This window comes from Cryptomeria japonica, chromosome 7, assembly GCF_030272615.1.
Source record: "Cryptomeria japonica chromosome 7, Sugi_1.0, whole genome shotgun sequence".
NCBI classification, from domain to species: domain Eukaryota; kingdom Viridiplantae; phylum Streptophyta; class Pinopsida; order Cupressales; family Cupressaceae; genus Cryptomeria; species Cryptomeria japonica.
Genome location: NC_081411.1, coordinates 854,319,217 through 854,334,232, shown reverse-complemented (window position 1 = coordinate 854,334,232; position 15,016 = coordinate 854,319,217). Strand labels below are relative to the sequence as shown.

General features: G+C 38.8%; 1 protein-coding gene across 1 annotated transcript in view; it reads right to left on the bottom strand.

Moving 5' to 3' along the window:
• Window positions 1-254: 254 nt before the first annotated feature.
• LOC131028942 (chlorophyll synthase, chloroplastic) overlaps window positions 255-15,016 on the bottom strand; it is an 89,691-nt gene continuing 74,929 nt past the window's right edge. Inside the window, exons 14-15 of the mRNA XM_057959320.2 lie at window positions 1,137-1,184; window positions 255-1,023 (exon numbers count right to left, since the gene is read on the bottom strand). Of these exons, the coding sequence (XP_057815303.1) occupies window positions 961-1,023; window positions 1,137-1,184 (111 nt within the window). The 3' untranslated portion in view covers window positions 255-960. The remainder of the gene's footprint in view (window positions 1,024-1,136; window positions 1,185-15,016) is intronic.

The following is a 15,016-nucleotide window of genomic DNA, read 5'->3' as shown; positions in this document are numbered from 1 at the left end:
TTTGTGGTATTTTTTATTATGTAGTGAAGGTTTTTTTCTTTGAATGGGATCTATTTGCAAAATAAGTTGGACTAATACACTTGATATTTTTAGTTTAAATTTTCCTACATTTCATTTCTTGAAAAAAAATTAATAATTTTTTTTTATATTATATTTATATTTCTTCACATTAAAAAAAAACCTTTATAATAGATTCTATTAGAAAATAAGTTGGCTAGTAACATTGAAGCAACCTAAACAAAATAAACAATAAGTTGTGTTAACAATAATAGATTTCAATCATTCATCAGTAGTTATCAGCAAGAATATATTGTTGATTCTCTGATCTCCTCAATCATTCATCAGTAGTTATCAGCAAGAATATATTGTTGATTCTCTGATCTCCTAGAATATTGAGTTGTTATGAAAAACGTCCATCATTTTCAAACATAAATAACAGTTTAAGGGATATTTATTCAAAAGAACCCTACAAGATAGGGTACTACAAGGTGAAAAATGCTAGTTCTAAGTCTCAGTCAAGACATTTTCCTCTGGTTTATTTCTTCAAACTAGTTGAAAGAGCATTATCCCTTTTTCATTGGGCACCAAAAAATGAAGTCTCTGGCTCATACACATTGGATGACTAAACTGGAAAGGTAAATTCTCTAGACATGAATGGACCACATGGTTGGTGATTTGTTGCAAGCTTTCTTGTTACCAAAATACATTAAAGGGGTTCAACCCCACTGGTACAACCGATGTAGCCTTCAAAATGCTTAATAACTGATCATGCCTAGTGCTGTGCAGTGTTGCTTACTGATGCGAAGCTCACAACATTCTTGTTTCATTTACAAAGTGTGTGGATGCATTACAGCATGTCTGTTGATGTATTTGATCCAACACTTGAGTAATAAGCAGTCGAAATATATCTTGATACAAGAAAAGTGGATGTTGATTTATCTCAAACACAAGTTGTTGCCATCAATGACTAGTCGCCAGAGCTGTGACAAGCAGACCCAAAACAAGAAACGGTTGCGCACTAGCCTGAAAAGAAAGAGAGCAGCATTTATTTATAAAAAGTACTCGTAAAACATCTCATCATTTGACATCATGATTCTACAAAATTCCCAAAATAGTTGTTATTGAGAGGATACTACCTGATATTTCACATCATATTTAATAGGGTCCTTAAGTAGATATTGAAACTGCCAAGTGCAACAGAAGTTAGAAAACTGAGAAGACCTTTAAGGAATAATCAAATATGGAAAAGAAGAATTACAGCTTTGTTCAAATAAAATTGGAAGGTTTACCATGTTAAATTCACCATCTACCATGCATTTGGCAAACAAGAACATGCTACTGAAAACATCTAAACCTTTTTAAAATGGGGTTTGCATTAATAGACAATATTTACTAGTTAATAATATATAATTGCCTCAAATACTTCTGCAATTTGATCAAAATAATTTCAGAAAAGATAAATCATATCAGTGTCTTATCAGATCTTGCTTCATATAATTAGTTTAACATTTATTCTGTACCCTATACAAGTCTCATATAATACAAAAATGGCATGTCATTAAATTAGAAATTAAGAAGTGAAACATTTTGAGAATTTACCAAGGATTTTTCCAGATGATATATATATATTGATAATCTGTGTTCTTCCTAGGCAATGCATAGGATACAACCAACTAGCTAGTTAAGGAGAGAGATCAGCCTAAAATTTAAATTAATCAGCAGGTTACGTTGACCATGCAATAGGATGTAAAAACAAATGTGAGAAACACAATCAAATAATGGATGTTCTCCTATACACCTTAAATAAGATATAAATTCCTTAAGAGTACAAAGTTGTCCTGACCAGGCTGTGCTATTCTCATGTCGTGAGAAGGATTATGATGGCATTAAGATTGTGGTACATACACATTATTAGTCTATCTCTTGATGTTTCTCTCCAATACAATGAGAGCTGAAAGAAATTAATAACAATACAGTCACAACAATTGAATGGCTAAAAAACCATTTGTATGCCAGCCGTTTAACCTTTCCTTCTTGGCCATAGCGGAATGAAAGTGACCTGTGATGAATAATTTGGTGTTGCTGGATGATGTGAATTTCATGGACAGAAGAATTCTTTGTCGTGTACTGCTGTTTAGTGAAGTCTGACATGTTTTCTGTGAGATTTGCAATGCATTTATGTAATGTACCCAACCGTACTATACCCAAATTTCCACCACACATCACGTACCACTATGATGTGTTGGCGCTCTCTTACAACACAGTACCCGAGGGAAGTATACCCAAGGGGAGTACCTGAGGGAAGTACCCAAGGGCAAAGTACCTGAGGGAAATACCCGAGGGGAGTACCTGTTGAGGTGGCTAAAGTCGCATTGCTACGACTCTCTCCGGCCAACGCAGAATAGAATGTTCTCGCCGAGTATCCTTTCCTCTCTTGTATAGGGAAGCCCTAATGCTACTTTTAATTGATCAAAGGGGACAACCTCAAGGTTCCAATTGTCAGTTCTTGACTACGGGATAACTCAACGGTCGATGTGTTTTTTGCTGGGAGCACAAGGGGACTTACGTTTTGCAACAAGCTAGTCTACATTTCAAGATTGCGAAATAAAAGCAAAAAGAGAAGGGTTAACAGACCTAAGATTAACAAGACCGGTATGTGGGTAGACGAATTCAACATAACCAATGCCTACTTGGCCAGAATAACTCACAACCTCGCAAGAACGGTGCAATCTTCAAAGGGACTTAGAAGATTTTCAGACTGCAAATGCATGGCTAAGCACCCAATTCTAGCGCAGCTCACACGGACACCTGTAATTGAACTAAATGTAATAAAAGGCTCAAGCTAACCATACACAAGGATACACAACCAGCATATCCTCAATGGTATGAGCCTGAATACATCAGATACCTGCACACCAAAAAATCTATCTAAATTGCTGAAAGAAACCATGCAAACAGATTAAAACCAAGATGATAAACACCAAATCAATGTCCATTATATTAATTCTAGCTGCCTATTACAACAATTTTTGTAGCATTTCTATGCTACTCCTAAAATTTAACCTTCTACAAAAATCTAACCTATTCAAACTATCTAAAAATCTAACTATCTAACAATCTAACTAGAGTCTAACCCTTTACAAAAGAAAGGCCTCTGCCTTTTATAGATTTAAATACTGAATCAGAGGCCAGGATTGACTGCATCCAGGGGCTCTAATCTGCCTTCCAAAAGCTAGCAGCTTTAACCCATGCCCACTCAATTCTTAGTTATCCCTTCAACCACCATCTCAACTACCTACCACTATTTGGCTTCAATTTGGGTCTATCCGGTAGTTGAACATAACTGACCTATGTCCCTTTGTTTTAAAATATCTTCAACGAGGCCCACAGGGAGCTTTACAGTAAACAATTTCAGTTTTTAGGAACTGAACTTTTGGAATTAAATTCAGCAGTGTATTCTTCTAAAGATGCACATTTGTAGCATTTTGAATGTTCTTCGGTCTTTGGCCTCGGTGGTGGACTTCAACTTGTCGTTCAACAACACGCTTCCCAATGCTTGGTTCCAATCTCGCGCAACTGCATCTTCCTCTCCAACTTCCAGCGCCTGGCTTTGATCTTGTGTTAAGTCATCACTTTAGCTCCTCCCAATGTCGTTTTCCTACGAACAATCAATTTCACCTTTAATCAATCAATTTGAAAAATTAATTAAATTAATTTGACAAATATTAAATTTTATTTAACATCTAGCTTCGTCTTGGTGAGGTTCGGGCTTGAGAAGCTCTTTGTGAAATGTATCTTTTAAATGTCCCTCTGTTTAAATTCGGCCAATTTGACGTGAAAGGGGCGATCTTGCTCTTAGTTTTAAACGTTCTCCTTTGTCACACGTTGAAAACTTTGGCCAATTGATTTTTAAAAATGTGAGATTTTGCCCTATCACTTGATTTGGAATTTGTAGTTTTAAACGCTTTCACTTTCTTAATTGCCAAATTAAGGTCTTTCTACCTTTTTGGGAGATTTTGACTACTTGTTCATAGTCGATTTTGGGCTCGGCTCAGAATGTTCGGTTTTGTAGTTTAGAGTCCTTCGGCCTTAAACAATACTTTACGAGTTTGCACTTTGTAATTTTCATCTTGCAAGCCGATTTTGCAAGGTTCTGATTTCACCTTATATTCCGGCCTACCAAGCTAAATCGCGCGACTTGGGGTTTTACGGGATATTGGGATATTTCGGATGTTACAAGCAAAGAAATAAGCCATTTTTGCTGACCTTTTACCCCCCTATACTGAGTGGTTTTTAGGTCATTAGGAGATTTCATGAGCTTTAGACGTTTTGAGAGATTTTGTTCTTTACGTCTTTCTTGTCTTCAGCCTGAATCACTATATTGCGAGAATTTGATCTTTTGGTCTTTTTCGGGTTAATAGGCCGATTTTGTGAATTTGGGCTTAAAGGAAGACTTCGGCCTCTTAGCTGATTTTGTGAGAATGGGTCTCTTTCTTATATCGGCTATGGAAAGTTTGTGATTTTGAAATCGTTTTACCCTTTTCGGCCTTTGGATCATCTTTGAAGAATGCCTTAAGTTATTGTTTGAGGACTTAGGCAAGTTCGAACTTGTCTAATTATTGATTAAATACAACTTGGGCGCCCACTTTGGTAATGAAATGAAATGTAATTTGGACGCCATGTGATAGTGAAATGAAATGCAATGAGATTTGGGTGAATTTGGGGAGCAATTACATTTGAATTTCAGAGGGAAAAATCTATAAATACAAGTGCTTGGCATCTTGAAGAAATTACACCGTTATGTTGCCGCTTTGGCGATTGAAATCTAAGCTTCGAAGTGAGACTTGCTAGCTAAGTGCAGTTTCGTACTTGCAAGACAGTACCTAGCTGTTTTCCATGATCTTTCAGTGATATTAGTGAGTTTGTTGAAGTGTGGGATTGTTGGCTTTGCTGTAGTTCGAGTTTTGGTGTGTTTCTAGGCTGCTGGGGACGACATGGCTGAAGCATACTTTCGTTCATAAGTCTCTGTGTGATCTCCCGTTGCTTCTGGGCATTGGCTCTTTGGTTTTATATGTCCTAGGTGATGACATTTGTAAGTTTTCAGCTCTAAACTTTGAGTTTTCAATTTTATTATGCAAATCGAACTTCCCAGCCTAGGCGTCATTCTTTGTGTGGGCATTTGGAAGCAAGTTGTGGTGGTTGGGATATATAGAGGTCATTTGTCTATTTGTACTTGGTCACTTATGATATATTAGTAGTTTCGGAGTTTTTTGGGGATGTTCTGAGTGAGTTGTGAGTGAGTTTTATGCAATTAGTGTGTCTTGGTGTTGCTGATTGCGCATTTCCAGCTTGTCAAAAATTACAAATTTCCAGAAGTTGGCTTTTGGGTGTGCATTTCGAAGTGTGAGCAGATTAGTTGATTTGGGTGTGCATTTCGAAGTGTGAGCAAATTAGTTGATTTGGGTGTGATTTGGGGTGATTTGGGTAAGTTTGGAGAGAGATATGAGCATTTCATAGTTTCTTGAAGCCGCTGATCTACGTGTTATTAATCCTAGAATTTCATAATTGCATGTTAAGGAATCTTTTGGGAGTTAGTAATTGTTTGGAGATATTTATCAGCATTGGACAACATTACTTCTCTATTCTATCTCTCTATTTCTATATTGTAAGGTTAAGTAGTAGTACTACTAAACAACTCTAGAGTGTTGCTTACCCACTGCATAAGTGGAAGAGGCTGGCCTAGCTGCCTACTTGTTATGTAATTCAGTTTTGTTGCTCTGTCCTCCCACTGAGTAATTGGTTGAGTGATATTTTGTTTGTAATGATCCCCCCCCGGATAAGTGGTCGAGTTGAGCTTTATTGATGTGTTCAGTCTTCCTGCTAAAACATTGCAGTAGAGTGATTCGTGTTGAGTGTGCTCTTGTTGCCTTCGCTGGTTTACCGCCAAGTATCTTGTTTACTTGCTGGATAAGCGGAAGGGGCTGGCTTGCCGCCCATTATTGTAATCATTACTTCCAGCAGTTTGTGGCTAACGATCCCCTGCAACCGTATGCTCTCACCCTCCCAGTTTGGGCTCTCGGTGATCAAAAGGTGTAGGGTTCCTTTCAGTTGTTTGGATTACATTATTCTAACCCTAATGGGTGATTGGTGTGACTGTGATCTTGCTTTAAAAATCAAAAAACATTTGTGGGAATATTACAGTGGTATCAAAGCTGGTTTTCCTGCCAGCCTGTGTGACAGAAGGGTTCCATGAGTGACAGAGATCTCAGATATTACAACCGGGAATAGAGAAGGCAGTATCAGATATCGTCAATGTCAGAGGAAGAGACCTTTTCAGAGGTCTTGAGAAATAGAGAGAAAGAGATTGATTCAGCAAATTCAATGGGAGAAAGGTTGTTTTCTCGGAATGAGGCAGCAATGGCTATGGAAAAAATGGAAAAGAAGTTTGACACTATGATGGACATGATGTCCCAGATGATAACCACTTTTAGACAGAGTCCTGGAGGAGGGCCAAGCCAAGATCCGAATCAGACTATGAGTGGAAATAATGCCAGCACGTCCAACAACTCCAGTGGTAATGGAAAAGGCAACAATAGTAGTGGAATGCATGTTGGATCGGTGACAAGGCCATTGCAACCAGTTTTCCTTCCAAGGGAAACACCGCCTCCTGAAGTTGAAGTCCCTATAGCTGAGGAGATTCGGGCCAATTTCATGGAGTATGCGACATTTCCCCAAGAGATTCGAAATGCCATGTCTCTTGACCAATACATGAACCAGAAGAAGAAGAGGGAAGGAAGATATGATAATCGTTACTCCACTCCAAGAGATTATCAACAAGCTCTTGGGAAGGTCACTCTAGTGCATTTTGATGGAAATAGTAAAAGTACAGCTAGAGCGTGGGTGCAGAAGTTGGACAACTATTTGTCCTTGAGGCCTATGCCTGAAGAATAAGCCATCAAGTTCGCCACCCTGCACTTGGATGGAGTTGTGCACGAATGGTGGTACCAAGGGTTGGTCACCCTTGGTCATAGTTTGATAAACACCTATGCCGAGTTCACCAACAAGCTGATTGATAGGTTTGATTCTAAGGAACCGGAGGTGAAGTTTAGAGAGCTTGCTCAACTCAAACAGCAAGGCTCCTTGGACAACTACATAACTGAATTCCAAAGCCTCTCAGTTATGGTCAACAGCATCTCAGAGAAGAGGCTAGTTGTTCTTTTAAATGTCTTGAAGAGCCTTTGAAGGGGTGGGTTAAAGATTTCGATCAGCCTACTTTGGTGGAAGCAATCAAAAAATCTAGAAGTATGGAGTTGGCTGCCCCAAGGAGTAAATTTCAGTCCAAGCCTTTTCCTTTCCGGAAAGATAAGAAGAAATTTTCAAATCAGACTAAGAAGTTCCCTTCTCGGATGGATGATGAGCTCCGTCAAGAGCTCCGGAGGAAGAATCTTTGCTACTCTTGCAGAGAACCATGGGCCCCAGGACTAAATTTCAGTCCAAGCCTTTTCCTTTCCGGAAAGATAAGAAGAAATTTTCAAATCAGACTAAGAAGTTCCCTTCTCGGATGGATGACGAGCTCTGTCAAGAGCTCCGGAGGAAGAATCTTTGCTATTCTTGCAGAGAACCATGGGCCCCAGGACATAAGTGTCCTGGGAAGGGTGATTCACATCAAATGGAGTGCTATTCTGTTGATGGATCAGATTCTGAAATTTCAAAACAGCAAACTGAAATTGAGGACAACGAGTATGAAGAGGCTCCTGAAGGGCCTGAAAGTGAACTAGAAGATAGAAGAGTGGTTGCTCAACTCTCGACCATTCACAAGAATGAGTCTTTTAGAGTTCGGGGATTGATAGGAGAACACTGTGTCATTGCTCTCATTGACACTGGAGCGACTCATAATTTCATTGATGAGAGAATTGTTGCAAAGAGAGAGCTAGTGGCAGAGAAAGTGGAAGGCTTCAAAGTCATGGTAACCGATGGCTCCACTATATCCTGCAACCGAATGATTTCCAACATGCCTCTGAAGTTGGGAAATCATGAAATTAGAGATGACTTCTTTGTAGTTAGCATTGGTGGGACTAATGATGCAGTTCTCGGGATTCAATGGCTGAGATCTCTTGGTGAGATCACACTAAATCTGCAAACCATGGAGCTGAAATTCATGGCTGATGGGAAGGTGGTATTGAGAGGAATGTCAAATGGTGGACTTAGAGTTGTTTCATTGAAGAGGATGGAAAGGTTGATCCACCATAGCCAAGTGCAATGGGCAGCAGAGTGTTTGATAATGTCGTCAAATCCTTTGGAAGACAAGGGCAGCTACTCTGCAAACATTCAAACATTGATCACAGACAAAAGTAAGGTCCTTGGGAAACCACCTCTTGGTAGACCTCCTGAGATCATGGTCATACCTTCCAAATCACCAGAAGAGAAATGGAGCTATCCCAAAGACATTTAAGCTTTGATTACCAAGGGGAGTAAGGTGTTTGAAAATCCTCCTCCTGGAAGACCTCCTGAAAGAGGGGTTGAGCATATCATTGAGTTGGAAGGAGCAAAACCGATGTTGACTACTCCTTACCGCTACCCCAAGAAGCAAAAGGATGAGATCGAGAAAGCAATCCAGGAGTTGCTTGATATGGGTTAAATCTTTAATTCAAGATAGTGATGAATACTTAGCTAGAATGGATAGACTTCAAGCTAGAAGAGTTAATTATTGTAATTATGCTTTAATGTCTACCATTATGAATTCTAATGATCCTAAAACATTTGATCAAGCTAAAAATCAACCACATTGGCAAAAAGCAATGAAGGAAGAATTTGATACTTTAATTTCTAACCATTGTTGGGATTTAGTTCCCTTGCCTCATGGTAAAAATCTTGTTTCTTGCAAGTGGCTTTATAAAACTAAATTGAATGCTAATAATCAAGTTAGTAAATTTAAAGGTAGACTTGTTGCTAGAGGTTTTTCACAAGTAGAAGGATTGGATTATAATGAAACATTTGCTCCTATTGCTAAAATGCCTACAATTAAACTTGTGCTTGCTTTAGCTTCTAGAATGAATTGGCCTATTCACCAAATGGATGTTAAAAGTACTTTTCTTAATGGTGATTTACATGAGGAAATTTATATGTCTCAACCTCCTGGTTTTGTTAAGGAAGGTAATGAACATTTAGTTTGCAAGTTAAAGAAATCAATTTATGGTTTGAAGCAATCTCCCAGGGAATGGTATTCTAAGATTAATGCATTCTTTCTTTCTCAAGGTTTCATTAGAAGTAAAAACGATCCAAGTTTGTCTATTAAACATAGTGAAGATGACATTGTGATTATTATTTTATATGTAGATGATTTAATTCTAACTTCAAGTTCCAATAATTTGATTTCTGAAATTAAGTTTCAACTCAATCAAAAATTTCAAATGACTGATTTAGGACTTTTACATTACTTTTTGGGAATGAAAATTTGGCAAACAAATAATGGTATTTTTCTATCTCAAAGTAAATATGTTCAAGATCTTTTAGACAAGTTTAAAATGAATGATGTTAACCATGTTTCAATTCCTATTGAATTAGGCACTAAGTTAATGCTTGATATGCAAACTCCACTTGTTGATCCTACTTTGTATAGACAATTAGTTGGAAGTTTGAATTATTTAACTCTTACTAGGCAAGATATTGCTTATGGTGTTGGTTTGGTTTCAAGATTCATGTCTAAACCTCAACAAACACACTTTAAAGTTGCTAAAAGAATTTTAAGATATATTAAAGGAACTATTAATGTAGGTTTGTTTTAAAAATGCAAATTCTGATTTTACTTTAAAAGGTTTTACTAATTCCGATCTAGGTGGAGATCCCAATGATGGGAAATCTACTTGTGGTTATTGTTTTTTTGTTGGTTCAAGAGCAATTTCTTGGAATAGTAAAAAGCAACAATCTACCTCTCTTGGATCCACTGAAGCTGAGTACAAAGGATGCACTAATGCTTCCAAAGAAGCCTTGTGGCTTAGAAGCCTACTTGAAGATTTGGGTCTACCTCAACACGAACCAACTCTATTGTATTGTGACAACCAAAGCGCCATTGCTTTGGCTAAAAATCCAGTTTTCCATGCAAGGATAAAACACTTTGCTCTCCAGCACCACTTTATTAGAGAACAAATTGAAGACAAGCAAGTTTCACTCCTCTATTGCAAGGGGGAAAACCAAGTTGCAGATATTTTGACCAAGCCACTTTGTAAAGAGAAGTTCCAATTTCATTGTAAAAATCTTGGTTTGCAACCCATTGAAGGGTTCAATGTAAACTCCCCAAGTAAAGCTTAAGGGGGGGTGTTAGAATATTTAATCTTTACTTGGCTTAGGTTTATTTGTATTTAGTTTGGGATATTCCTTTGGAATCCCTACATGTAATTTGTCCTCTTGTACATGTGTGAGGACAAGTCATTTCTTTTATTTTCCTTTATTAAAGAATTTTAGATTTCCTCCTTAAGAAGATGTGGACACATGGCACACACATTTTATGAATGGTGGCATTCATAGATTTGGGAGTTACTTTGTAACTCCTCTCCTCATCTCTATTTAAGAGATGTCTTCTCTCTCATTTCATCTTAATGACAATATTGTAAAGAGCTTCTTGCTCCCTCTCTCTCTCTCTCATTTTAGGCATTGCCTCATTCATAATAACACAAGGGGTTTTTCTTTGTTTTTCCCCTTTCAAAAGTTTTTGTGCCTCCTTCACAATTGGGTGATTGCTCCAAGGTTTTTGCATTTCTTTTGGTAACATTTATTTCATCAATAAACTTACTTGAATTTTGTTTTTCTTTCCTTGCTCTTGTATTTGCTTTCAGGTTTGACTAATGCCCCTGCTACATTCCAATCTTGTATGAACAAGATATTTCAGAAGCACCTAAGGAAGTTCGTGCTTATATTTTTTGATGACATTCTCATCTTCAACAAGTCATGGGCCGAACACTTACAGCATTTGGATGAGGTACTCAGTATCTTGGAACCTGAATCTTTGTTTGCTAAAGAATCAAAGTGTGAATTTGGTATGAAAGAGTTGTTGTACCTTGGTCATATCATTAGTCCCGAAGGGGTGAAGGTTGATCTTGCAAAAATCAAGGCAATCATTGATTGGCCCTACCAGAGAATATAACACATTTGAAGGGGTTCTTGGGTTTGTGTGGTTTCTATCGGAGATTTGTAAAAGGATATTCCCAAATGGCTACTCAGCTTACAGATCTCGCGAAAAAGGGAGCTTTTGCTTGGTCCGATAGGGCCCAAGAAGTCTTTGACAAGTTCAAGGAACTCATGAGCACATGTCCTGTTTTGGCTCTACCTGACTTTGCAAAGCCCTTTGAGCTTCAATGTGATGCATCAAGAGAAGGGGTGGGAGTTGTATTGATGCAGGATAAGCATCCCATTGCATTTGAGCAAAGGAAGTTGAGAGGAGTAGAGAAAGCTTATTCTATCTATGATAAGGAGATGCTTGCAATCATGCACACCTTGGCAAAGTTCAGGCAGTACTTGGTAGGAAGTAAGTTTGTGGTAAAAACCGACCACAACAACTGTAATGTCCCCTTCTCATTGATGTCTTTCCAGTGGTCCATTAGCCTATTCCTGAGACCCGTAGGCTAGGTGGAATGAAGAATGAGGGTCAAACATTGATGAGGCGAGAACTTACTATTTTTAGTAAGTTAGGGGTTGGTCGTTTTGGTGATACTGTCCTACTGAGCTCTCCATGCTCTGTCACTGGGTGCGAAGATCATACTTTTCGGAGCAGTAGTTCATGACTTACTATTTTTAGTAAGTGGCAGTATGGCGTATTTCTATTTTTGGCAATGGACAGGGTCCTAATCCTGCAGCAGTTCAATGGTCTTCCCGGCTCAGCTTCATCCTGGTTTTGGCAATAATCAATATTGGAGTCAAAGTGATATAATTAAATATTATTTCCTTATCCTAAGGTTTAATATTTAATTAATTTGATTAATATTGCTACTGATTAATGACTCTGGAAATTGCGCATAATGTCTCCTAAGTGCTAGGCGATTTATTATGTCTAGAAAGGGGCGCCATTTTATATTGGGAGATATTATTTCATTCACAAAAAAAATTTTGCTACGTCAAAATCATAATTTTATGCTTCTTGGCGTGAATTTTGGCTTATGGCTTGGACACCATCCTTGGGTTCACTTGGTAAATGAAATGCAAATGGAAAAAGTGGATTCGGGCGCATTTGTGAACATTTGCATTTGGATTTGGTGGTGTTGGAGGTTATAAATAAGAGCCTTGGGCTCCCTTTTTTGTTATCATATGAATTTGCATTGTTATGCTGTCGAATTTGCGATTGAAAATCTGAGCTTCGAAGTCTCAGTTTCGTACTTGCAAGATAGTACCTAGCTGTGTCCATCTATTTCCAGTGTTGTTGGTGAGTGAGTTGCAAATTGTGGAGTGTTTTGTGTGAGATTGGAATGTTTTCTGGTTGCTGGTCGCAGAACTACTGAAAGTGTATTTTTCTCATACCTTTTGGCCAGGCGATTCCATCATTCTGGGTACCGGCTCATCCCTCTTTCCTACCACTGGCGATGCATCTTGTAAGTTTTTAGCATATTATGTTGAGTGTGGAATTTTATAATGAAAATCGAACTTCCCAGGTTAGGCGCTGGGTTTAGTGAGTGCATTGGGAAGCGTGCAAAATAAATATGGGTGTTTTGATAGCTTCCTTTGGGTTTGTTTTCATTGCGGCTCGTGTAGCATTAGTGTAGAACTGATTTTGGGTGAATTGGGTGAGTAATGAGAGAGTTATAAGCGTTTTAGTGAATCCATAGGCTGTCGATTTTGCATTTCCAACCTGTAGATTTTTATGTTAGTAGAAATATCATGCTTATCATTTGGATGTTCAGCATTACTCTTCTTCTCTCACTATCTTGATTATTGTAAGGTTAAGTAGTAGTACTACTAACCAATTCTGGCTTGTAACTCTCATCCCGTTGAAAAGTGGAAGAGGCTAGCTTGCTGCCTATTTCAATTGAATTGTAATTTAGTCCTCCCGCTGTACAAGCGGTCGAGTGATGATTGATTGTAATGGTCCTCCCACTGCATAAGCGGTTGAGTTAAATTTGTTTGTAATTTCAGTCCTCCCGCAGAAATATCGCGGTCGACTGATTTGTGTCTTGGTGTGTTTCTCTTGGCTGGTTCACCGCCAAGTTTCTTGCATTCCCGTTAGATAAGCGAAAGGGGCTGGCTTGCCGCTCAGTATTGTATTCCACTTCATCTTTCAGCAGATTTGAGATCTAACGATCCCCTATTCACCATATGCTCTCACCTTCCCACATTGGGCACTTGGTGATCAGAAAGTGGAAGGGTTGCATTTTTCAGCAAGTTTCCAGTTTATGCTTTCTAACCTTAACAGGTTATCTGTTTGTGGATGATTATTATTGGCCTAAAACCAAAAAAAAAATAACTGGGATATTACAACAACCTCAAGCAATTTATGCATCAAAAGGACTTGACTGAGAGGCAGCAGAAATGGGTGAGTAAGCTTCAGGCTTCCAATTCGAGTATGTCAAAGGCAAAAATAATGTTGTGGCAGATGCTCTTTCACGAAGACCCCATTTGAGCTCTATGAGTGAGCTTACAGCTAATTGGAGGGACTTGTTGCTTGCTGATTATGCCAAAAATCAGTTTGCAACCAGCATCATTGAGGGCAGTTTTCATGACGAAAAGTACAGATTGGTTGATGGATTGATTATGTACAAGGGTAGGATCCTTCTTCTACCTGAATCTAAGTTGAAGGAGAAGGTATTACAAACTTTTCATGGCATTCCTCTTGCTGGCCATCAAGGTTTTTTCAAAACCTATAGGCAGATCCGAGAGAGATTCTCTTGGAAAGGGTTGAAAAAAGATGTTCTAAAGTATATCAGGGAATACCATGTTTGTTAGAAGAACAAGGATGAGCACACTACAGTCGTCAAATTGTTGCAACCATTGCCGATTCCTAGTCAAAAATGGGAAAGTATCTCTATGGATTTCATCACTGGGTTGTCGAGAGCTAGTGGGAAGGATTAACAAAATTTGCCCTTTTTTTTGCTATCACCAACTCATTTACAATAGCTCAAGTTGCTGATTTATTCTTCTGTGAGGTGTTTAGGCTACATGGGCTGCCTAAAAATATTGTGAGTGATAGGGACAAGAAGTTCCTAAGCTCTTTCTGGCAGGAGATTTTCAGATTGTGTGATACTGTGCTCACCCCAAGCACGAGTTACCATCCTCAGACAGATGGACAAACGGAGATAGTAAATAAGTGGCCGGAAGGTTACTTGAGAAACTATGTTTCAGAACAGTAGAAAGCATAGGTAAGATGGCTACACCTTGGTGAATACTGCTATAATTCCACTTATCACATGTCCATCCAGATGTCTCCTTTCATGGCACTCTACAATTATGGGGCCCCTAGCTTCGCTGATTTGGTGTTTGGTGACAGCAGAGCACCTCAAGCTAGGGATATGGTTCAACAGTGTCAGGATATTTTGAAGGCATTGAAGGACAACCTCCAGATTGCACAAAATCAGTAGAAGTTGTACGTTGATCGGCGGCGAGTTGAGCGTTCATTTGAGGTTGGTGATATGGTCTACTTGAGACTCCATCCCTTCAAACAATCTACTCTTAAGAAGAGTGGAGCGGAAAAACTTAAGCCACGTTTTTACGAACCATTCAGAGTCATCAGGAGAGTGAGAGTTGTGGCTTATGAGTTGGAGCTACCAGCGAGTAGCCGAGTACATAATGTCTTCCATGTGTCATGCCTCAAAAAGGCGTTTGGGCACAACGTGATAGTCTCTTCTGATTTGCCTCCTTTGGATGAAGAGGGAGAGTTGGTACTCGTTCCTGAAGCAATCCTTGATGTCAGGGAACGATTTTCGAGGAGGACCATCAAAGAGTATTTGGTTAAGTGGAAAGACATACTGATGGAGGATGCTACGTGGGAGAATGAGGAGATATTACAACACCCCGGTTTGCGATTGCTTGAGGCCAA